At 51.3% G+C, this 24,801-nt stretch overlaps 1 protein-coding gene across 1 annotated transcript; it reads right to left on the bottom strand.

Moving 5' to 3' along the window:
• Positions 1 to 273: 273 nt before the first annotated feature.
• LOC100457728 (beta-glucuronidase-like) lies at positions 274 to 24,053 on the bottom strand. Its single transcript, XM_054560496.2, is given in 13 exon segments — positions 274 to 2,913; positions 6,161 to 6,296; positions 9,395 to 9,571; positions 11,927 to 12,011; positions 16,150 to 16,296; positions 16,381 to 16,559; positions 16,775 to 16,906; positions 17,872 to 18,059; positions 18,618 to 18,622; positions 21,249 to 21,386; positions 21,572 to 21,756; positions 22,063 to 22,248; positions 23,817 to 24,053. Coding segments are annotated over 13 exon segments (1,935 nt in total). The 5' UTR covers positions 24,027 to 24,053; the 3' UTR covers positions 274 to 2,746.
• Positions 24,054 to 24,801: the final 748 nt, after the last annotated feature.

Here is a 24,801-nt window from a genome sequence, read left to right as displayed (position 1 = left end):
TTGTGCTAAACAAGTTCCTCGTGTCCGAATATCCAATGGTTTTGCATCCTATTTTGTATCAATCAACAGAGTATAGTTAAAGCTTGTCTCGATGTTGCATTCTTGCAAATGTTTTCAACTCTTACCTGAGAAAACATGGGAAAATGGTCAGCCAGACCCTTCCAGTTTTTCCTTTGCTTTTCTAAGCCTCGGGGAAACCACTGTTTCAGTTGTATAAAAATTTTGGTCACATTCCTATGGCCCAGTCGAATTAATACCCTTTTTCTCACTGAGAGAGGAACACGTACTGCCTGTCATAACAGCATTCTAATGCCAGTATCTCAGTAACAGAACCCTGGTGGGTGTTAATTGGGTGTTTTTTGCCCTGGAGAATTCAGATTCCCTTCTATACCTCCTATTCTGCCCAGAAGAGGGGGGAATCACCAGTGTTATAAAATTAGAAGATTGTTTTGCTTCTTTTAGACTGAATATTTGAACACTGCAGCATTACTAGCCACCAGTGTTAAAGGACAGATAAGGGTAAACATTTGTTTTTAGCAGTAATTCCATGCTTCGTCTTAAGTGATTTGTTCCAAATGAAGCCATTTATTGACTTGATGTTCACAAATATCATTTGAAGAAATAAGAGGAATTGGGGTTAGATGATAAATTCTAGGGAATCTAGGTGATTTGGAGGATTTCATTTGGTTTTGCATTACAGCTAGTTGCTCTCACTAAAGGTAAATTTCTGGTGAAATAACTCAGGTTTAACTAGCTGTGCGCCCAGAATCACTGTTCCTTCATACATGTGTCCTCTCCTTAAATTCATTACTTTCAAATGACGTTCAAAGCATTGACTCTTTTCATTCAAAGAGACCACATTCAGCCGGGCACGATGGCTTACGCCTGTAATCCCAGCACTTTGGGAGGCGGAGGCAGGTGGATTACCTAAGGTCAGGAGTTCAAGACCAGCCTGGCCAACATGGTGAAGCCTGCCTCTACTAAAAAATACAGAAAAATTAGCCAGGATTGTGGTGTGCGCCTGTAATCCCAGCTATTCAGGAAGCTGAGGCAGGAGAATTGCTTGAACCAGGAAGGCGGAGGTTGCAGTGAGACGAGATCACGCCACTGCACTGCAGCCTAGGCGAAAGAGGAAGACTCCATCTCAAGAAAAAAAAAAAAAAAGGACTGACCCTAATTTGTAAACCATTTAAATGTGTCTATTACATTTAACTTTTCTTCATGTTTGTCAACTAAGTTTTATTCATTATACTTTGACATACTGGAACACAAAACTTGATTCCTTTGAAAAACTAAAGAGAAGTTGATAACAAAAAAAATATAGAAGCCCTAGATTCCTAATTGGAACAGACTACACTCTCATTTTTAAAAAATGGACTGACGATGCCTAATAAAACCAGGTGAAATTAACTTTATTCTTTCTTTCATGGAGCTTGCACAGGAAAGCTAAAAAGGAGGGTCTGTGTGGAGACACGGGGCTCAACCACAAGAGAGGGGAAAATCAAGTTCTATAGCAAGAACCATATTGGAGGTCGGGCACAGTGGCTCACGCCTATAATCCCAGCACTTGGGGAGGCTGAGGCGAGTGGATCACCTGAGGTCAAGAGTTCAAAACCAGCCTGGCCAACATGGTGAAACCCCATCTCTACTAAAAATATTTTTTAAAATTTAGCTGGGAATGGTGGCAGGTGCCTGTAGTTCCAGGTACTTTGGAGGATGAGGCAGGATAACTGCTTGAACCCCAGAGGTGGAGGCTGCAGTGAGCCAAGATTGAGCCACTGCACTCCAGCCTGGGCGATGGAGCAAGACTGTCTCAAAACAAACAAAACAAAACTGTATTGGTTCATTGTCTTTCAACTGACTGGACACCAAAAGGAATATTTTTCCAAAGTATATACTTCAAATCAGAATTGATGCACCATCCTTGCCTTACTGGAGCCTGGGAAGACAGGGAGGACAGATTCCTTAAGGAAAGACTGTGCTCTGGGAGGGGGCAGGTGGTGTCATTTTGAAGTGTAAAGGCATGGAATGCTGATTTGTAGGCAGAGTTGTTTAAGGAGGTCTTGTCACATTCAGTGGCATCCATTATGATAAAGCCAATGGGCTTTTACACTCATCTGTCCATTTCTGTCAAGACCCTATGGCTGAGGTCAGAACGATGTTCTGGGAGAACCAGTTACCTCTAACCTTCCAATTCAGACACTGCCAGCTTAACTATGTGGACACTGGCACACAGACCCTGTTAAGTGCTGCAACGACAGCATTTCTATGAGTTTGTTGGTACATGTGGTACTTTAGCTCATCCGAGGAGTCGAGCAGCAGCTGTGAAAGTCTTGTCCTCACTCCCTGTCCAGGCTGGCCCCGTGTGCTACACAAACATGGTGGCCCTAGGAGCATGGGGCTATTCCTGCAGAAGCCCTCGGGAACCAGCTGCTCTGAACGTGGTGGGGGTGTTGGAGCAGCAGTTTCTCAAAAGTCCACACACAGTTAAGGCTCTGAAAACAGCGCGACGCACAGAAATGATTTCAGACGCTTTTCAGTAGCCACTTTCATGCCAACTCTTTATTTCCATACTAGAAAATCTTTTATTTCCACCTTTAGTGGTCCCTGCTAGCACAGATGACCACAAAACCCAGGCCAGAAACGTTCTGGTCTGCCGTGAACAGTCCAGGAGGCACTTGTTCTGCTGCTGTGGAAGTCGCCCTGACTCGGGGAGGAAGGGACGCGCAGGTGGTGTCATTCTTGCTCAAGTAAACGGGCTGTTTTCCAAACATTGTGACTTGGCTACTGAGTGGGGATACCTGGTTTCATTGGCAATCTTCCAGTATCTCTCTCACAAAAGGAACGCTGCACTTTTTGGTTGTCTCTGTTGAGTGAAGAGCCCCTTTTTATTCCTCAGCACTCTCGTCGGTGCTACAAAAAAAAAAAAAAAAAAAAGACACAAAGCGATTCAGATGACTTCTGATGGGTCAAGTTAGAACCAGTCTGGAGCCAAGGTAGGCACTAAATAGAAATGTCTTTTTTTTCTTTTTTCTCCCTGTTGCCCAGGCTGGAATGCGGTGACAATCATAGCTCACTGCAGCCTCAACCTCCTGGGCTCAGGGGATCCTCCTGCCTCAGCCTCTCCAGCACCACCATGCCCGGTAATTTTTTATTTTTATTTTTTAGTAAAGACAAGGTCTCATTATGTTGTCCAGGCTGGTCTCAAACTACTGGGCTCAAGCAATCTGCCCTCCTCGGCCTCCCTAAAGTGCTGGGATTATAAGCACAAGCCACCATGCTCAGCCAAATGTCCTCTTACAGTTTCAGGATGCTTGCTCTGAAGTGACAATTTATGGGTTGAAATATTTAAATACCACTGCTCTGCCCAAACACCCAGGTTCTCTGGTGTGTTAATTTCTAGTATTCTAGTCTGTTAGGGGAAAATCTCAAAACAGTGGCCAGGTGTGGTGGCCAACGCCTGTAATTCCAGTGCTTTAGGAGGCTGAGGCAGGTGGATCACCTGAGGTCAGGAGTTCAAGATCAGCCTGGCCAACATGAGGAAACCCCATCTCTATTAAAAATGCAAAAACTGGCCGGGCACATTGGCTCATGCCTGTAATCCCAGCACTTTGGGAGGCCAAAGCAGGAGGATCACAAGGTCAGGAGTTCAAGACCAGCCTGGACAATATGGTGAAACTTCATCTCTACTAAAAATACAAAAATTATCCAGGCATGGTGGTGGGTGCCTGTGGTCCCAGCTACTCAGGAGGCTGGGGCAGGAGAATCGCTTGAACCCAGGAGGCAGAGGTTGCAGTGAGCTGAGATCATGCCACTGCACTCCAGCCTGGGCGACAGAGTGAGACTCCATCTCCAAAAAAAAGCACTAAAAGTTGATCTTTTACTTGCAAACTAAGGTTTACATGCTGGGTACCCAACTGTCTGGTAACTGGGTAGGCAGAAGGCTGGGGGTATCTGGGACAGCTACCCTTGAAAAGGCTTGGGCCTTTCTGAAGAGATAGTGCCTAGTGGGAGCCAGGGTCCTGACCATCCACAGGTCCCTGCGTGGGACCTACTCATGGAGTTCAAAGTCCACCGGGGCTGACGTCCAGCTTTGCAGCACCCACCACCAGTGGTCATTAGGCCTGAGCTGAGCCTGGTGAGGAGCACAGCTGGCAACGACCTGTCAGGGCTGTGCTCTCAGGACTTTCTCTGTCCCCAGTAAGACCACCACTAAATGGAAATGTTAAATGGAAAGGAGGCCTTCCCCACCAAAAAGTTCAAGACTCTTTCTTTCATAAGTGAACACAGGCACTGCCAAGTACTTCATCAAATGCAGCCCTTACAACACCCACAAGGAGGTGGCATTATCTCCCCTGGACAGGCTTATGAAAAGCTTAGGTGACTTGCCCAACGTGATGCAGCTCATTTCTTTTTTCTTTTTAAGACTGAGTCTCAGCTGGCCATGGTGGCTCACGCCTGTAATCCCAGCACTTTGGGAGGCCCAGATGCGCGGATCACCTGAGGTTGGTAGTTCAAGCCCAGCCTGACCAACATGGAGAAACCCCATCTCTACTAAAAATAAAAATTAGCCGGGTGTGGTGGTGCATGCCTGTAATCCCAGATAGTCGAGAGGCTGAGGCAGGAGAATTGCTTGAACCTGGGAGGTGGAGGTTGCAGTAGGCTGAGATAGCGCCACTGCACTCCAGCCTGGGAAACAAAAGCAAAACTCCGTCTCAAAAAAAAAAAAAGTCTCACTCTATCGCTCAAGCTGGAGTACAGTGGTGTGATCTTAGCTCATTGCAACCTCCATCTCCCAGGTTCAACCAATTCTCATGCCTCAGTCTCCCAAGTGACTGGCATTACAGGCATGCACCACCACACCCGGCTAATTTTGTATTTTTAGTAGAGATAGGGTTTCTCCATGTTGGCCATGCTGGTCTCAAACTCCTGACCTCAGGTGATCTGTCCGCCTTGGCCTCCCAAAGTGCTGGGATCACAGGTGTGAGCCACCGCGCCCAGCCTGCAGCTCATTTCTTACCACATAAAGCCTCGTGCCTCTCCACAAAACTGCCATCAGGGATGTCCCCAGAAACCATTTATCACAGGTGCCATGCAGAGGAGAGCTTTCTGTTCTCCTTTTCCCTTTACTTCCTCCTTCTCACCTCATCTTGTTCATTCATTCATCCGTATTCCATTCTCACTTTTAAGCTTTACCTTTCAAAGGCCTGTCCTCCCCTGTAAGTAATGTATTATAATTTCCACCATTACCATATGCTTCTCCAACCCACCAAACTGCTATCTTCAGTTTATGGTAAGTCCATAAACTAAGAAGAAATGCAACACATTCATTGCGAACTTGGCAGCCCCTCAACCATCCTCACATTACAGCGCAGCTGTTATTCTCTTTGAAGACCAATCTTGTGTTTTAAAGACAAGTCTCACTCTGTTGTCCAGGCTCTCGTGCAGTGGTGCAATCATAGTTCACTGCAGCCTCCAACTCCTGTGCTCAGGTTATCCACCTGTATCAGCCTCCCAAGCAGCTGGGACTACAGGCACACACCACCACACCTAGCTAATCTGTTTATTTTTTGTAGAGATGGGGTCTTGCTATGCTGAACAGGCTGGTCTTGAACTCCTGGACTCAAGCAATCCACCCTGGCCTCCCAAAGTGCTGGGATTACAGGCGTGAGCCACCATGCCCGGCCTGAAGACTTAAATGCTGCCAAATTCAAGATGCATTGAAACTCACCTGTATTTGATAAGCCTGCTTTTTGCAAGTAATATACAACAGACTGAAATACCTTAAGCTTCTCAGGCTTTGTACCCTTCTATGGAATAATAGTGTATCCCAGAAGTAAATCCATGAGGAGGACCCGTTTTTCCTTCCTCCTTGGCTACAAAATAGACACGGAAAAGGCAAGCCAGCCATTTCCGTCTCACTGTAGCTGACTCTCCTGTTCGCTTTTTGACCGTATTTGGGAGGCGGGGGCCTGATTGCTTTCCTACTTCCTAAACACAACTTACTTTTCCTAGAAAATTCTCAACGCAACCTACATGGATGAAACCAGCTTCCCCACTTTGTTTCCAATATTCTTACAATCGAAATGGCCAGAACTGGAAAGGCAACCTGAAAAAATAAGGACGGGTATATTATCCCATGAGCCAAACTGCCACTTACACTGTTCAGTCATGAAATCGGCAAAATTCCAAATGAGCTCTCCAACCACGTATTTTCTGCGTTTTTGATCCAGACCCAGATGGTACTGCTCTAGCAGACTTTTCTGGTACTCTTCAGTGAACATCAGAGGTGGATCCTGGGATGCAAGGCAAAGAGAATGTAAGAGTCAGAACTGGCAGAATTGTAAATGTTAGATAAAAATAAAGATCCACTTGACGGTGATCAAAATATCTGTCTTTGCAGGGGGCTATAGTGACTGCAGGACTCACTGATGCTGGGGTAAAGACAGCCAAGAAATGATATAATCCAGAATAAAAAAGGAGGTTTAAAAGAAAACCAACCTTAATGAGCAACTGATTTATAAACGTAATTTGATATTTGTTTCACATTACTTTTCCACCTCTATCTACTGATACAGTCTTAAGGCTAAACTATACTACAGGTAAAAATACGTCTTTCGGTCAGGTGCAGTGGCTCATGTCTGTCATCCCAGCAATTTGAGAGGCTAAGGTGGGAGGACTGCTTGAGCCCAGGCGTTCAAGCCCAGCCTGGGCAACATAGCAAGACCCCATCTCTACTAAAAGTACAAAAATTAGCCAAGCCTAGTGGCACACATCTGTGGTCCCAGCTACTTGGGAGGCTGAGGTTGGAGGGCTGCTTGAGCCCCAGAGATCAAAGCGACAGTGAGCTGTGTTCACACCACTGCACTCCAGCTTGGGTGACACAGTAAGACCCTCTCTCTAATAAACATAAATACATATATATATAAATTAAATTAAATGAAACTCAACCAAACCGGGCTGGGCATGGTACCTCAGGTTTGTAATCCCAGCACTTTTGGAGGTTGAGGCAGGATTTCAAGACTAGTCTAGGCAACACAGTGAGACCCAGTCTCTACAAAAAGTCAAAATATTAGCCAGGCGTGGTGGCGCACGCCTGCAGCTCAAGCTACTTGGGACTAAGGAGGGAGGATCGCTTGAGCCCAGGAGGTTGAGCAGTGAGCTGTGATTATGCCACTGCACTCCAGCCTGGGCAACAGAGTGAGGCTGTCTCAAAAAAAAATTTCTTTAATTAAACAAAATCAATTCAGTTATCCTAGTCATATAACAAGACCCAGTAGCCATGTGTAGCTAGTGTGTACCATTTCAGACGGTGCAAATATAGGACATTTCCATCATTGCAAGAGTTTGTTTTTTTTTTTATTTTTTGAAACAAGGTCTCACTCTGTCACCCAGGTGGGAGGGAGTACAGTGGTGCAATCATAGCTGAATGCAGCCTCGACCTACTGGGCTCAAAAAATCCTCCCACCTCAGCCTCCCAAGTAGCTTGGACTACAAGCACTCATAACCATGCCCAACTAATTTTAAATTTTTTGTAGAGATGGGGTCTATGTTGCGCAGACGGGTCTCAAACTCCTGGGCTCGAGACCTTCTGACCTCGGCCTCCCAAAGTGCTAGCATTCCAGGTGTGAGCCACCACGCCCAGCACTGCGGAGGTTCTATCAGCACTGACCTAGACCCTCTCAAGAGTTTGTTAAGAATTCAGAGCTAGGGCTTGGCACGGTGGCTCATGCCTCTAATCCCAGCATTTTGGGAGGCCAAGGAGGGCAGATCACTTGAGGTCAGGAGTTCAAGACCAGCCTGACCAACATGGTAAAACCTCATCTCTACTAAAAATACAAAATGAGGTGGGCGTGGTGGCACATGCCTGTAATCCCAGCTACTCGGGAGGCTGAGGCACGAGAATCGCTTGAACCAAGGAGGTGGACATTGCAGTGAGCCGAGATCATGCCACTGCACTCCAGCCTAGGCGACAAGAGCGAAACTCTGTGTCAAAAAAAAAAAAAAGAATTCAGAGCTGGTTACCTTTTCAAAGAGGATGAGCAAGCGAACATATCCAAGAGCCACTTCCCCTACTTGACTAGTTTGCAGAAGTGGCATTCTGTAAGCACGATAAATTTAAGGGTGCAAACAGAACAGCGCAGGCCACTGTGGGTGGCTGTTCCCTGTGTGTCAACCAGGAGCTGTGACAAACAAGTGTGAGCTGGCTGGGGTGGGAATGAGGGGCTGGATGGGGTTCAGGAATCCACATGAAAAAAAAAACCTCACAAGACAAACCAACATATCTTTGGTGAGGAGGACAAAAAAATGAGATGGATTAAAAAAATGAGGACAGGCTGGGCATGGTGTCTCATGCCTGGATTCCCAGTACTTTGGGAGTCTGAGGCAGGACAATCACATAAGGTCAGGAGTTCTAGACCAGCCTGATAGTGAGACTCCATCTTTACAAAAAATTTAAAAATAGGCTGCACATGGGGGTTCATGCCTGTCGTCCCAGCTACTCAGGAGGCTGAGGTGGAAGAATTGCTTCAGCCCTGGAGTTCAAGGCTGCAGTGAGCTATTATGACACCATCTATCTCTAAAAAATAAAAATTAAGAAAAAGGATCTTTTAGTTGGTGATTATGGTGCCCACATGGGCATTCCAGGCAGAAGAAACAGCTCAAGCAAGAGCAGGAGAGCAAGCGAGGGCAGTGGAAACAGATCAGTGGCCGGGAGTAAGGGGAGAAGGGGATGAAAACCCAGGAGAGAGCAGAGGACACTGAGTGTCCTGACCAGAGGTTAGGGCTTTGTCCTGTGGGCCTGGGGGAGCCAATGAAAGGACTCCCAAAATTTTCATCTGTGGCTGGCGCAGAGGCTCACACCTGTAATCCCAGCACTTTGGGAGGCTGAGGCAGATCACTTGAGGCCAGGAGTTCAAGACCAGTCTGGACAACGTGGCAAGACCTCATCTCTACAAAAGTAAAAAAATTAGCCAGGCATGTTGGCATGTGCCTATGGTCCCAGCTACTCAGGAGGCTGAGGTGGGAGGATCATTTGAGCCCAGGAGGTTAAGGCTGCAGTGAGCAGTGATCGCACCACCACACTCCAGCCTGGGTGACAGAGAGATCTGGTCTCAAAAACATATACATATTTGGATTTGTTAGGAAGACCACTTGGGCACGGGTGATAGAAGGCTGTCTGGTAACAAAGCCAGTAAGGAGGCCACCTCTGAGGACCAAGCGAGTGGGGCACAGGCCTGGCTGCTGGCGGGGAGGGAACGTGGATGGGGCCGTGGGAGGAGAGCCCAAAGCTGAAGCGAGGGGAGCAGTGCAGTGGGCGCAGGGCAGGCTGGAAGAGGCGAGTGACATCTCTGCCCTGAGACAACACACAAGCAGAAAGCTCAACACTGCTTACCTGGTGAAACCCTGCAATCGTTTCTGCTCCATACTCGCTCTGAATAATGGGCTTCTGATACTTCTTATACCAGTTCTCAAACTGGGTGGCCAGCTGCAGCTGAATCAACTCCAGGTGCCCGTAGTCATGATACCAAGAGTAGTAGCTGTTCAAACAGATCACATCCACATACGGAGCCTAGGAACAGAGCAGCAGAGCCCATTCAGCACCCAGAAGACAGCATGACTCAGCATTCACACACTGCGGGGGTTCCTCTGGCAGAGAAGGTAAGGGGGGATGTAATCCCAGCACTCTGGGAGGCTGAGGCAGGAGGATGGCTTAAGGCCAGGGGTTCAAGACCAGCCTGGGCAACACAGCAAGACCCTAGCTCTACAAAAAATAGTAGTAAAAAAATTAGCAGGGCACGGTGGCTCATGCCTGTAATCCCAGCACATTGGGAGGTCAAGATGGGAGGATCGCTTGATCCCAGGAGTTTGAGACCAGCCTGGGCAACATTGCAAGACCTCATTTCTACCAAAAAAAACAAAAAAACAAAAACCTAGAATGGGAACAGCTGCCTCCTGGGACTGAGAACATCCAAGTGCACCAATTTAGATCCTGAAATTACCCTGCTCCATAGGCAGGAAACATGGTCACAGAGTGGCCCAAAGGAGGCAGGCCTGTGACTCCGTGCTGATGCTCACAACGTGCACAGCTGGGAAGGGCTGTGAGAGGCAGAGCAGCTGCCAAGGCGCAGTCCTCAGCCACAGCCCAGGGCCCCCGCCACTGGAACTGACTCCTCTCCAGGCAGCACTCCCATCACTGGGCTTCCCCTCACCTTGCCCTGGAGAAGTGCTCCCACTCGAGGGGCCGATGCAGTCATTCTCACAGAAAATCTTTTGTTTTGTTTTGGAGACAGTCTCATTCTGTCGTCCAGGCTAGAACGTTAGTGGTGCGATCTCAGCTCACTGCAACCTCTACCTCCCACCATCAGGTGCTTCTCATGCCTCAGTCTCCCGAGTAGCTAGGATTATAGGCGTGTGCCACCACGCCCGGCTAATTTTTTTGTATTTTTGGTAGAAATGAAGTTTCACCAGTTGGCTGGGCTGGTCTTGAACTCCTGACCTCAAGTAATCCGCCTGCCTCGGCATCCCAAAGTGCTGGGACGATAGGCGTAAGCCACCATGCCCGGCTGTCACAGAGAATCTTGAGGCAGCTTTCACAAGGCAGCACTGTGGACTGAAGATGGCCTGGAAAAGTCGCTCCAAGGACCAGGGCAGAGAAGACCGAGTAGGACCACCCCAAGCTTCAGCATAGCGGTGCTTACGGCTGAGCACCAGGGGTTTTTGTGTCCAACTGGCTAGTTTCTAACGCGTCCTGAACACACTTCTTTCTCGTAAAAATGCTGGCCGGGTGCAGTGGCTCACGCCTGTAATCCCAGCATGTTGGGAGGCCGAAGTAGGCAGATCACCTGAGATCAGCAGTTTGAGACCAGACTGGCTAACATGGCAAAACTCCATCTCTACTAAAAAATACAAAAATTAGCTGGGTGTGGTGGCATGCACCTGTAATCCCAGCTACTCAGGAGGCCGAGGCAGAACTGCTTGAACCTGGGAGGAGGAGGTTGCAGTGACCTGACATTGCACCATTTCAGTGAAGCCTGGGCAACAGAGCAAGACTCCATCTCAAAGTAAATAAATAAATAAAGAATGCTAATGTCAGCCAGGCACTGTGGCTCATGCCTGTGATCGCAGCACTTTGGGAGGCCAAGACAGGAGATCACTTGAGCTCAAGACTTTGAGACCAGCCTGGGCAACATAGTGAGATCCCACCTCTACAAAAAGATATAAAATGAGCCAGGCACAGTGGTGAAAACCTGGAGTCCCAGCTACTCGGGAGGCTGAGGCAGGAGGATCACTTGGGCTCAGGAATTCAAGGCTGCAGTGAGCTGTGATCTCACCACTGCACTCCAACCAGGTCAACAGAGTAAGACCTTGCCTCTACAAAAGAAAAAAAGAACTCAAGTTCCAACCCTGGACTTACTAAATCAGGATCTCAGATTGCAAAGATCTGGCATTTCATAAAAACTTCCCCTAGAGCTCTAAGCTCCCTTAAACCTTTGACATTTTATGAGTCTATTAAATCGAAGTGCAAAAAATGCTGAGTCCAAACTGAGCAAACAAATCCCATCTCCCTATGCCCAGCCTCCTTGGATTGAGAAAGCCACACTGCCTGGCGAGTAAGCAGGGGGAGAATTCTCATTAACCCAAAGACCATCTGTGAAAACAGACTGGCTGCGGCCGGGTGTGGTAGCCCACACCTGTAACCCCAGCCCTTTGGGAGGCCGAGGCAGGAGGATCGCTTGAGCCCAGGAGTTGGAGACCAGCCTGGGCAACATGGCAAGACCCCGTCTCTATCTTTTTAAGTAAAAAAGAAAATGAAATAAAACCCAGACTGGCAGTGCATGGTTCTTTCCAGCTGTTCCCATGAGCAGGCTTCAGGACAAGCCCAGGCAAAGGTAGGGAGAAGTGGGGTGGGGACCCCCAGGCTCACCCCCTTGTCTGCTGCATAGTTAGAGTTGCTCACAAAGGTCACAGGCTGGGAGGGGTCCAAGGCTTTGGTGTGAGCGATCACTATCCTGTCCACAAAAGGCAGAAGAAACAGGTTCCTTTGGTCCAGGAATGGCTCAGACACCCTCCCATCCTCTCTGTCCCATCTTCCACCGCCAGAACACAACATGGGGTCAGGCACGATGGTTCACACCTGTAATCCCAGCACTGTGGGAGGCCGAGGCAAGTGGATCACTTGTGGTCAGGAGTTCAAGATCAGCCTGGCCAACATGGTGAAACCCCATCTCCACTACAAATACAAAAATTAGCGGCCAGGCGCAGTGGCTCACACCTGTAATCCCAGCACTTTGGGAGGCCGAGGCAGGCAGATCACGAGGTCAGGAGATCGATACCATCCTGGCTAACACGGTGAAACCCCGTCTCTACTAAAAATACAAAAAATTAGCCGGGCGTGGTGGCCGGCGCCTATAGTCCGAGCTACGCAGGAGGCTGAGGCAGGAGAATGGTGTGAACCTGGAAGGCGGAGCCTACTGTAAGCCAAGACCGCGCCACTGCATTCTAGCCTGGGTAACAGAGCAAGACTCTGTCTCAAGAAAACAGAAAAAAAAAAAGAAAAAAAATTAGCCAGGCATGGTGGCACACGTCTGTAACCCCAGCTACTCGGGGAGGCTGAGGCACAAGAATCACTTGAACCCGGGAGGTGGAGGTTGCAGTGAGCCAAGATCGTGCCACTGCACTCCAGCCTGGTCCACAGAGCAAGACCCTGTCTCAAAACAAACAAACAAAAACAAAGGGGAAAAAAAAACAAAACAAAGCATGGAGTCGCTGCTTTCTTCCCTAATTTAAGATTATTTTACGTAAGGGCATATGATCCTCTAGTCCTAGACCGAGCTCTCTAACATCACTCTTTCTCCCACCATCTCTGAATCCTATCCCCCTAGAGGAGTAGTCACCCTTCCAGGTACACAGATTGAGGTCACTGGGCTGGACACTGGCAAAAATGAGGTTGACTGCCTGAAACAGCTCTTGAACACAGGAGGTGGATGGATGCAGATTTGGGAGGGATATTTATTAATGCATCAAGCAAACAGGGAGTGCAGGCTGGGAGGTAGGCATGGGGCTAGGTGCAAGGCGCACAGCAGTGACTCAAATCTAAGTCCACAGGTCCTGGGCAGTGGGAGTGGAGACGCTTCCACAGAGAAATGGTGCAAGTGCCGGGCAAGGGGGCTCACACCTAGAATCCCAGCACTTTAGGAGTTTTACTAGAGACCAGGAGTTCAAGACCAGCCTGGGCAACATAGCAAGACCTTGTTTCTACAACAAATTTAAAAATTAGGGGAGGGCATGGTGGCTCACGCCTGTAATCCCAACACTTCGGGAGGCCGAGGCGGGTGGATCATGAGGTCAAGAGTTTGACACCAGCCTGGTCAACATGGTAAAAGTCTCTCTCTACAAAAAATACAAAAAAAACCTAGCTGGGCATGGTGGCATGCGCCTGTAATCCCAGCTACTCATGAGGCTGAGGCAGAAGAATTGCTTGAACCCAGGAGGTAGAGGTTGTAGTGAGCCAAAATTGCACCAGTGCTCTCCAGCCTGGGCAACAGGGCAAGACTCCATCTTGGGGGAAAAAAAAAAAATTAAACTTAGCCTGACATGGCCGCACACGCCTGTGGTCCCAGCTATTTGGGAGGTAAGGCAGGCAGATAACCTGAGGTTGGGAGTTCGAGATCAGCCTGACCAACACGGAGAAACCCCATCTCTACTAAAAATACAAATTAGCGGGGTGTGGTGATGCATGCCTGTAATCTCAGCTACTCGGGAGGCTGAGGCAGGAGAATCACTTCAACCTGGGAGGCAGAGGTTGCGGTGAGCCAAGATTGCACCATTGCACTCCAGCCTGGGCAACAAAAGCAAAACTCCATTTCAAAAAATAAATAAATAAATAAGAAGAAATGGCCCTTAGAAAGGAAGAAAACCCAACAGAGGGACCCGTCTGTGCTCAGAGCTCCCAGCACCTGCCCGAGACCTCCACAGTACAGACTGTTTGTTTTTGTTTTTTTTTTTTTTTGAGAGACAAAATCTCACTCTGTAGCCCAGGCTGGAGTGCAATGACATGATCTCAGCTCCCTGCAACCTCCACCTCCTGGGTTCAAGCGATTCTCCTGCCTCAGCCTCCCAAGCAGCTGGGATTACAGACGCCCACCTCTGTGTTCTGCTAACTTTTTTATTTTTAGTAGAGACAGTGTTTCAATATCTGTTGGCCAGGCTGGTCTCCAACTCCCGACCTCAGGTGATCCACCCACCTTGGCCTCGCAAGTGCTGAGATTACAGGCGTGAGCCACCGCACCCAGCCTAGACTGTTGTTGAAGCCTGTTTTCCTCTTCTCTTTCCTCAGTTCATTTCTTCTTTTACGCCCTCCCCCATCATTGCTCTGCCCATCCGAAGGCTGTGGCTGGCACAGGTCGGAACAGAACCCCCTAGCCTCAAGTTCCAAACCCACACTCTTCCATAGCCAGGCTCTCAGATGGGAAACTTCAAAGCCTTGTGACAGCCTGGCTGAACCTCTCCAGCCTGGGTGGCTCCCTCCAAATCCTGCCCCAGAAAACAGGCATCTCCTCTGGCCACCTCCCAAAGAAGCCTTTCTGTCAGGCACCTGCTCCTGGAAGCCTGTAGTCTTCCCCTTCGCAACAAAGGGCCTGTCCATCCAGTCCTGCTGAGCACGCCCCTGTGCCCCCGAGCTCTGAATTGTCCTTGGCCCAGGCTGCAACATCTTCTCAGAGCCTTCTGCCTGCTGCAGACTTGGCTCAGCCCAAAGCACTGCATGAAATTGGGGTGTGCTGTATGAGTCAAGAAGCATTTCTACCACCTCTCCTGCCTCTACCCCAAGTGAAAAATCCAACTCTGAACGCTGAGTTAGAACTGCACGATTGTAAGGAAGAAAAGGGGCCAGGTGTGGTGGTTCACACCTGTAATCCCAGCACTTTGGGAAGGTGTGGCAGGAGGATCACTAGAGGCCAGGAGTTCCAGGCCAGCCTGGCAAACATGGTGAAACCCAGTCTCTAATTAGCCGGGCACGGTGGCTCACGCCTGTAATCCCAGCACTCTGGGAGGCTGAGGTAAGTGGATCTCCTGAGGTCAGTAGTCCAAGACCAGCCTGGCCCAACATAGTGAAACCCCGTCTCTACTGAAAAATGCAAAAGTTGGCCAGGCGTGGTAGCTCATGCCTGTAATCCGAGCACTTCAGGAGGCCGAGGCGGGCGGATCACGAGATCAAGAGATCGAGACCATCCTGGCCAAAATGGTGAAACCCTGTCTCTGCTAAAAATACAAAAATTAGCAGGGTGTGTTGGCATGTGCCTGTAATCCCAACTACTCAGGAGGCTGAGGCATGAGAATCACTTGAACCTGGGAGGTGAAGGTTGCAGTGAGCCGACATTGTGCCACTGCACTCCAGCCTGGCCGCAGAGTGAGACTGCATCTCAAAAAAAGAAAAAAAAGAAAACTTAGCTGGGCGTGGTGGCACGTGCCTGTAATCCCAGCTACTCGGGAGGCTGAGGCTGGAGAATCACTTGAACCTGGGAGGCAGAGGTTGCAGCGAGCTGAGATCATGCCCCTGCACTCAAGCCTGGGCAATAGAGGGAGACTCCGTATTCAAAAAATGAAAAATAAAACAAAAATTAGCTGGGCGTGATGACACACGTCTAGAATCCCAGCTACTTGGGAGGCTGAGACAGGAGGATCACCTGAGCCTGGGAAGTCAAGGCTGCAGTGAGCCAAAACTGCACTGCTGCACTCCAACCTGGGCAACCAGAGTGAGAACCCATTTCGAAAAAAAAAAACAGACCCAGCACAGTGGTTCATGGGTGCCTGTAATCCTAGCTACTCAGGAGACTGAGGCATGAGAATCACTTGAACCCGGGATGCAGAGGGTGTAGTGAGCGGAGATCACCCCGCTGCACTCCAGCCTGGGCGACCCAGTGAGACCCCCATCTCAAAAATAAATAAATAAATAAATAAATAAAAAGAACAAAAAAGAAAACCACAATTTGGGTGGGTAGATATTTGGTCCCCTGAATGTCCCGGTATGGACGGCCTTCCCACTGGGCTGGACAGGAGGCTGATCTTGAACAGAACACGCCCACCCAGGCCAGCCACCCGCCAGGGTCTCCTTCCCAGTCTAGCTGAGGGCAGGCAGGGAGCACTCACTTCAAGTAGTAGCCGGCAGATTATAGGTGGGATGCAGGCTGGTTGGCCACAGACCACATCACGACCGCGGGGTGGTTCTTGTCCCTACGCACCACTTCCTCCATCACCCGCATGTGGTGATGCAGAGACACGTTGTTGAAGAACTGCCTGCGGGCCAGGAGGGAAGGGACAGAGGGTCATGCTGAGGCCCCCGGGCTGGGCAGGCGGAGCAGGTGCACGGCGGGGACTCACGGCAGCGCCAGGCCCACGCCGGGACACTCATCGATGACCACAATCCCATGGCGGTCACACATCTGCAGCACTTCCTCCGCGTAGGGGTAGTGGCTGGTACGGAAGGCGTTGGCACCAAGCCAGCGAAGCAGGTTGAAGTCCTTCACCAGCAGCGGCCAGTTGAAGCCCTTCCCTCGGATCTAGGGGATAGCAGAGCCAAGTGACCCCTGTCCCTGTCGAAGCTGCACTTCCTCTGAGAGCCAGGACCCTGGAGAGCCACCCCATGAGCCCCCTTCTCCATTTGGAGCCATTTGCCTCATTGCCTTGAGCTGCCCTCAACAGCAGGACACCGGGAAGGCGAAAGTGGAGGGTGACCAGAAGCAGCCCCCACAAGGACCCAGGAGCCCCAACGCACGTCCGCATCCTCATGCTTGTTGACGCCATGGATGAGGAACTGGCTCTCGGTGACAGCCACAGTGCGGATCCCCACAGGGAGCGAGTAGAAGTCAGACACAGGCCCCAGTGATGTCTGTGCAGTCAGCCGCACCTACGACAGCCAAAGCACCAGGTGTGAGCACCCTGACGGCCTGCCCTCCGGCAGGAAGGCCCCTCGTGCACCCCAGCAGCCGCCTCTGGGCCTGTAAGCAGAGGTGCAGCAATCAGAGGTTCTGCCCTTCCCTGGCTGACCCTGGGGACCTGCCCTTCCCTGGCTGACCCTGGGGACCTGCCCTTCAAAACGCGGCCTTCCCTTTGACCAGACAAGGTGGCTCATGCCTGGAGTTCCCACACTTTGGGAGGCTAAGGCAGGAGGATCACTTGAGTCCAGGAGTTGAAGACCAGCCTGGCGACAGACTGAGACCCCATCTCTATAAAAAAAAGTTTTTTTTTCTTCTGAGACAGTCTCAGTCTGTCCCCCAGGCTGGAGTGCAGTGGTGTGATCTCAGCTCACTGCAGCCTCTTGCCTCCTGAGTTCAAGCAATTCTCCTGCCTCAGCCTCCCAAGTGGCTGGAATTACAGGTGTTCACCACCACGCCCAGCAAATTTTCAAATTTTTAGTAGAGATGGGGTTTCACCATGTTGGCCAGGCTGGTCTTGAACTCTTGGCCTCAAGTGATCCACCCACCTCAGCCTCCCAAAATGCTGAGATTAGAGGCATGAGCCACTCTGCCCAGCCTACAAACATTTTTTCTTTAATTAGCCAGGCATGGTGGCATGTGCCTGTAGTCCCAGATATGCAGGAGGCCAAGGGAGGAGGATTGCTGCAGGCTGAGAGTTCAAGGCTGCAGTGAGCTGTGATCAGGCCACTGCACTCCAGCCTGGGTGACAGAGTGAGACCATCTCAAAAAAAAAAAAAAAAAAAAAAAAAATCTGGGCCTCCCACCAAGGGTGAGAAACATCAGAAAGCTCAGAGGACCATGCCTGCCCATCCACCTGTCTTGGGCTCCTGCAGAAGCCAGGGTCACCAGATGGGAGCAAAAGACCTCCCTTAGGCATGTCCCAAACCACCATTACCTCCAAGGAGTACAGATAGGCGGGGCGTTCGTGCATCAGGTATGGCCACCAGAGGCTGGCACCCGGCACCTTCAGCTGGCCCTGGGTCCCAGTCCCGTTCGCCACGACTTTGTTTTCTGCATCCAAAAGACGCGCTTCCAACTCGAACAGGTTACTGCCCTTGACAGAGATCTGGTAATTCACCAGCCCTGCAAGAAACAAGAGAGACCAGGGCTGAGGGAGGGACACGACCCGAGTCACACAAAAACGGGAGCACCCTGCAGCCACCGCTGCCAGGCAGCCATTTGTTTCTGTTACTTTTTTTAAATTTAATTTCTTAATTTTTTTTTGAGATGGAGTCTCACTCTGTCCCCCAGGATGGAGTGCAGTGGCATGATCTCGGCTCACTGCAACCTGCACCTCCGGGGTTCAGGTGATTCTCCTGCCTCAGCCTCCCAAGTACCTGGGATTATAGACGTGCACCACCATGCTTGGCGAATTTTTACATTTTTAGTAGAGATGGTTTTTGCCATATTGGCCAGGCTGGTCTTGAACCCCTGACCTCAGGTGATCCACCCGCCTTGGCCTCCCAAAGTGCTGGGATTACAGGTTTGAGCCACCGCACCTGGTGCTTTTTTTAATTAAAAAAAAGATTTTTTTGGCCAGGTGCAGTGGGCACACCTGTAATCCCAACACTTGAGGAGGTTGGGGTGGGAGGATCGCTTGAGACCAGGAGTTCAAGACCAGCCTGGGTAACATAGGGAAACCACTTCTTCCCTAAAAATACAAACCATCAGCCGGGCATGGTGGTGCGTGCCTGCAGCCCCAGCAGCCCCAGCTACTTGGGAGGCTGAAGTGGGAGGATTCCTTGAGCCGGGAGTTCGGGGCTGCAGTGAGCTATGATCTTGAGGCAGGGTAGGTAGTAAAGGAAGTGACCGTGTCTTTCGGACATGCCAACCATGGCGCTGTGACACGTGATGTGTGAACAAGCATGTACAGCTACTACGCATGTGCAACCAGAGGACAGCCCAGAACGTGCTTACAGTAACACCTCTTCCCAGCTCCTTACAAATTCATCATGGAAGACTCCCAGAAACGGAGTTTCCCCAGTAATAATAGGCGCTGTCTCATCCTTACGAGCAACGTGTCCTGAATTCTGTGTCTCAGGGTGAACTGTGCATTTTGCACTTCACTATTTTTTTTGATATGGGGGTGTCACTCTGTCGCCTAGGCTGGAGTGCAGTGTTGCAATCTCAGCTGACTGCAACCTCCACCTCCCGGGTTCAAATAATTCTCCCATCTCAACCTCCTGAGTAGCTGGGATTGCAGGCTCACACCACAATGCCCAGCTAATGTTGGCTAAGCTGGTTTGAACTTCTGAGCTCAAGTGATCCACCCATCTCGGCCTCCAAAAGTGCTGGGATTACAGGCATGAGCCAGTGCACCCAGGCTATTCTAAACTTAACTTCCAAAATACTTTTCCTTGGCAATAAATTGCTCTATGGTGCATTGTCTTTGCTGTGTGATTCTTTTTTAAATTCTTTTTTATTCATTTATTTTATTTTATTTATTTATTTTTTCTCAGACAGGGTCTCACTATGTTGCCCAGGCTGGTCTCGGACTTTGCAGCTAAAGCGATCCACCCACCTTAGACTCCCAAAGTGCTGGGATGACAGGCATTAGCCACCACACCCAGCCTAAATTCTTTTAAACTTAGAACCGCGGCCCCACAACAGCTGTCAATAATCTCAGCACTGCACTCCAACCTGGGCCACAGTGCAAGGCCTCATCTCAGAAAGAGAAAAAGATACACATATATATTTTTATTTTTATTTTTTGACATGGAGTCTCGCTCTGTCCCCCACGCTGGAGTGCAGTGATGCAATCTCAGCTCACTGCAAGCTCTGCCTCCCAGATTCACGCCATTCTCCTGCCTCAGCCTCCCAAATGACTGGGACTACAGGCCCCTGCCACCACGCCCGGCTAATTTTTTGTATTTTCAGTAGAGACGGAGTTTCACCGTGTTAGTCAGCATGGTCTCGATCTCCTGACCTCGTGATCCCCACGCCTTGGCCTCCCAAAGTGCTGGGATTACAAGCGTGAGCCACCGCGCCCACCCTGAAAAAGATATATTTTTAAAAAGAAAAAAACTTATAACAAAAATTGTTCTTAAATACAGGCCGAGCGCTGTGGCTCATTCCTATAATCCCAGCATTTTGGGAGACTGAGGCGAGTGGATCCCGAAGTCAGGAGTTGAACCAGCCTGGCCAACATGGTGAAACCCCATCTCTACAAAAAATACAAAAATTAGCTGGATGTGGTGGCACACGCCTGTAATCCCAGCTGCTCAGGAGGCTGAGGCAGGAGAATCGCTTGAACCTGGGAGGCGGAGGTTGCAGTGAGCCAAGAGCATGCCACCGCACTCCAGCCTGGACAACAGAGCGAGACTCCATCTCAAAAAAAAAAACAACAACAGGGTATCTCAGCTGGACACAGTGGCTCATTCCTGTAACCCTTGCATTTTGGCAGGCCGAGGAGGGTGGATCACCTGAGGTTAGGAGTTCAAGACCAGTCAGGCCAACACATTGAAACCCTGTCTCTACTAAAAAAAAATACAAAAATTAGCGAGGCGTGGTGGCGGGTGCCTGTAATCCCAGCTACTCGGGAGGCTGAGGCAGGAGAATCGCTTGAACCCGGGAGGCAGAGGTTGCAGTGAGCCAAGATCATGCCACCGCACTCCAGCCTGGCGACAGAGCGAGACTCCAGCTCAAAAAAAAAAAAAAGAAAAAAAAAAGAAAGACAGGGTCTCCATCTGTTGACCAGACCAGAGTGCAGTGGCGTGGTCATAGCGCACTGCACCCTCGACCTCCCAGACTCAAGTGATTCTCCTGCCTCAGCAGCTGGGACTACTGGCACACATCACCATCCTTGGCTAATTTTTTAATTTTCTGTAGTGATGGCCTCGCTATGTTGCCCAGGCTGCTCTTGAACTACTGGCCTCAAGTGATCCTTCTACCAGGGCCTCCTTGCAAAGTGCTGGATGACAGGCACAAGCCACCATGCCCGGCCCCCGCGAAGCTGCCTGTTCCTTGAGCACGATGTGTAGCAAGGGGAGATGGAGTGAGAGCAGCACCATAGAGAAGGGACAGGATTGCCACCCCAAGCTGTGTAACGTTAGGCCAGACCCCGCTTCTCCAAGCGAGGTCAACCACACGGGTGATTTCAGGAGCCCGTGTCCGCTCACACAGGTTGGATTTTAGCTTCATAGGTGGATGGGAACCTGTGAGGGTGTAGAGATGCTGGGAGCACCTTTTTCCTGGGAGAGCTTTCCAAACAGGGAACAAATAGAGCGACCCTGGGCCCCGCTGAGGGAGGATCCTACCAGAAGCCCTCACCACTCTTGCTCCACGCCGGTGGTGACGGTGATGTCATCGATGTAGGTGGTGGGTGTCGTGTACAGAAGTACAGACCACTGCAGTCCCGCGTAGTTGAAAAAGTCAAAATATGTGTTCTGGACAAAGTAACCCTTGGGATACCTAGGATGGGAGGACTGTGGTTCGCTGGGCCCTTGCCCTGGGTCCACTGACCTCAGCTCACAGGCCTCCCTGGCCTCCCCAGATCCAAGGCCTCCACTCTGTGAAGGCCACCCGGTCCCTACCAGGAAGACCACGGGGTGGGGCGGGAAGGTGGGTGTGTGCAACGGAAGCAGGATGGTACCCACTTGGAGGTGTCGTTCGTGTACTGGATGGTCCCTGGTGGCAGGGTGGTGGGGGTGAGCGTGTTGTTGATGGCGATAGTGATTCGGAGCCGGGAGGGCAGGGGCCCCACCTGGACCAGGTTGCTGATGTTGGCCTCGAAGGGGAGGTAGCCCCCCTCATGCTCTAGCGTGTCAACCCCATTCACCCACTGCAGACACAGGAGATACGGGGAGGGGGCGGCAGGTCAGGGCATGAGGAGGGGCTCTGCTATGGGGCACTCCCTCACATAACCTGCAGCATAGGGCTCCGGGGCCTTCCAGCCAGACAGGAAGAATGACATCCCAATGGGGTAGATCAGGCCACCTATCCCCCTATACAGGGCACAGCCCCCAGGGCAGGGCAGGACCCCCCACCATCCCACCACAGCAGACACGCTGGGGTGACAGCTGGAGGTCCCATGCTGTTCAGCAGCCATGCCCACCCACCCGCCCTGCGTGCTCCTGACCACAGTGACCACGATGGCATAGGAGTGGGCACTGCCAATCCTCAGCATCACTCTTGTGCGCAGGTCCTCGGTCCATCGCTCCGGCAGGATCACCTCCCGTTCGTACCACACCCAGCCAACAAAATGCCTCAGACGCCAGTCCTGGCTGATGTCATTGAAGCTGGAGGGAACTGGCATGTCCAGGGTGGGGCCTGACTGTGGAGAGAAGAGCCGGGCTCAGCTCCTAGGCCCCCAAAGGGGTCCAGAACAAGTGTGCTGCACAGCCCCCAGGCCTGGCACAAGCCAGGACACATAGCGAGGACCCTTGGCAGAACAGACAGATAACTTGCTGATGACAGGTCAACTGCCAGGGCGGTTTGTGCACCTGGGCCAGTGGAGCCAGGAGTTCCTCCTCAGAGTGGATGGGGCACAATATCTCCTGAGACAGGAGCGAACCCAGGGCCACATCCCAGCCAGAGGCAAGAAGGTTCAGACCCGTGACTAAGAGGCAGATGGCCACTGCCTGTCACAGGGAGGACGGCTGGTTGGAGGAATGGGGGGAGCTTTGCTTAGAACACTGTGAGTGGGGCGCACACTGGCACCCAGCCCCCTCCTCTCTCCCTCCTGTACTGAATGCTGCAAAGTCAGAAAAAGAGGATGTAGACCAGGCAAAAGCGGCCCAGACCTCACCCAGTTCCACTTCTCTGCTGACCACATCCAAGTCAGGAGGGGAACAGAGGTGGCGTCCTCGGCCTGATGTCACGTCCTGTCCTATATGTGAACCTTGAAAACCAAAGGACTTCCTGCCTCGGCAGAGCTGACCTCAGGACATGTAAACTGTCACCTCCTCCCAATCCCCGGGCCCAGCTCTGTGCAGTGCATGCCGCTGTGGCCAGAGAAGTGTGTGGGTGGCTCATGCCAGTAATCAGCGCTTTGGGAGGTCAACGTGGGAGGATGGCTTGAGGCCAGGAGTTCGAGACCACCCTGGGTAAATAGTGAGACCCTACATCTTTTTTTTTTTTTTTAAATTAGTTTTTTTGTTTGTTTTTTTTTTTTGAGACGTAGTCTCACTATGTCGCCCAAGTTGGAGTGCAGTGGCATCCTGATCTCAGCTCACTGCAACCTCTGCTCCCGGGATCAAGCAATTCTCCTGACTCAGCCTCCCAAGTAGCTGGGATTACAGGCATAAACCATCACACTTGGCTAATTTTTACATTTTTAGTAGAGATAAGGTTTCACCCTGTTATGTTGGCCAGCATGGTCTCAAACTCCTGGCCTCAGGTGATTCGCCCGCCTTCGCCTCCCAAAGTGCTGGGATTACAGGTGTGATCCACCGAGCCCAGATATTTTTTTTTTTTTTTTTTTTAATTAGGCAGGCGTGGTGGCACCAGCTAAATTGCAAGGCTGGGGCGGGAGAATCGCTTGAGCTCAGAAGTTAGGATGGCGCCACTCCGCTCCAGCCTGGGAGACAGGTGCAAACCCAGTCTCAAAAAAATTTAAAAAAATTAAAAATAAATATTGAAAGGAAGGACACTGCACAGACTCAGCCTTCGCCTCGGGAAAGGGCTCGGCAGGAGCCTTTTCTCCTCCTGCCTAATCCGCCCCAGCCCTCCAGGGTGCTCCCGTTCCCCCGTCCCCCAACCCGGCGCCCACAAGCCCGTTGACCTTTAACCTCCTGCGGGCCCCCAGCTCGGAGACGCCCAGGGGAAGGAGCCTGCGGGGGGCCCGGGCTCCCCTACTCCCATCGCCGGGCTTTCGGGCGCCTCCCGGCCCCGAGATCGCACCTCCCGCAGCGGCCGCCCGTACCACTGCTCCTCGAAGCCCCGGCGTCGGTTGTCAGAGAAGTCGGCGCGGAAGCTCCAGAGGCCGTCCAGCTCCTTGCGCTCCCGGGACCGGCTCTCCTGGGGGTACAGCATCCCGCCCTGCAGCCCCAACGCGCAGCCCCAGAACAGCAGCCCCGGCGCCGCCCAGGCAACCCCCGACCCCCAGGCCATGCTTCCCGATCCCCCGCTCCCCCGCTCGGCCACCGTCTGCGGCGCTAAGAAAAGCGGAGGAGGTGCCCGTAGGGCGGGTCGCGTGACGCGCCGGTGTCCTGATGCGCCTGAAGCCATCCGCGCCATCTTGGTTCAGGATGAGTGCCAGGCCTGGAGGGGCGGGGCCGGGCGCTGCCCAGTGGGGCCTGTGGCTGGAACCCCGGGCTAGGCCTTTGGGGAAACGGGACCCTCACCCTCAGCCCCAGCCAATAAGGGCGAGGTCTGCTCCCCACCCCGATCCAGGCTGGACGATCCAGGGCCGCAGGCCAGAACAGAACCCCTGAGATCGGTGGGATCCCCCTGTTTCTTCAAGGAGCACCTCCACTTGCTTTTCCCAGCAGGAATTTAAGGAGGCCCCAGCGGAGCCTCTTCCATGCCTGTCTGATGCAGCCTCTTGCAGGGATGCACGTCCTTGGGATGCGGCCATAGCCTTGACCCTGGGCTTCTGGAGCCTTGACCTTAACCCAGGGGCCAAGAGCTCCCTCTTAGTGTTGCAGGCACATAAAGATGCAGGGAGAGAGGCCAGGTGCACTTTGGGAACCCGAGGGGGGCAGATCACTTGAGGCCAGGAGTTCGAGACCGGCCTGGCCAACAAATAGTGAAACCCCGTCCCTATTTTGTAAAAATACAAAAAAAAAAAAAAAAAAGAATTAGTGCAGCGTGATGGTGCGTGCCTGTAATCCCAGCTACTCAGGAAAGTGAGGTAGGAGAATCGCTTGAACCCGGGAGGCAAAGG

This window comes from Pongo abelii, chromosome 6 (assembly GCF_028885655.2).
Source record: "Pongo abelii isolate AG06213 chromosome 6, NHGRI_mPonAbe1-v2.0_pri, whole genome shotgun sequence".
In the NCBI taxonomy this organism is placed as follows: Eukaryota; Metazoa; Chordata; class Mammalia; order Primates; family Hominidae; genus Pongo; species Pongo abelii.
The sequence above is the reverse complement of the archived record's forward strand: the minus strand, read 5'-3'. Positions and strand labels throughout refer to the sequence as shown.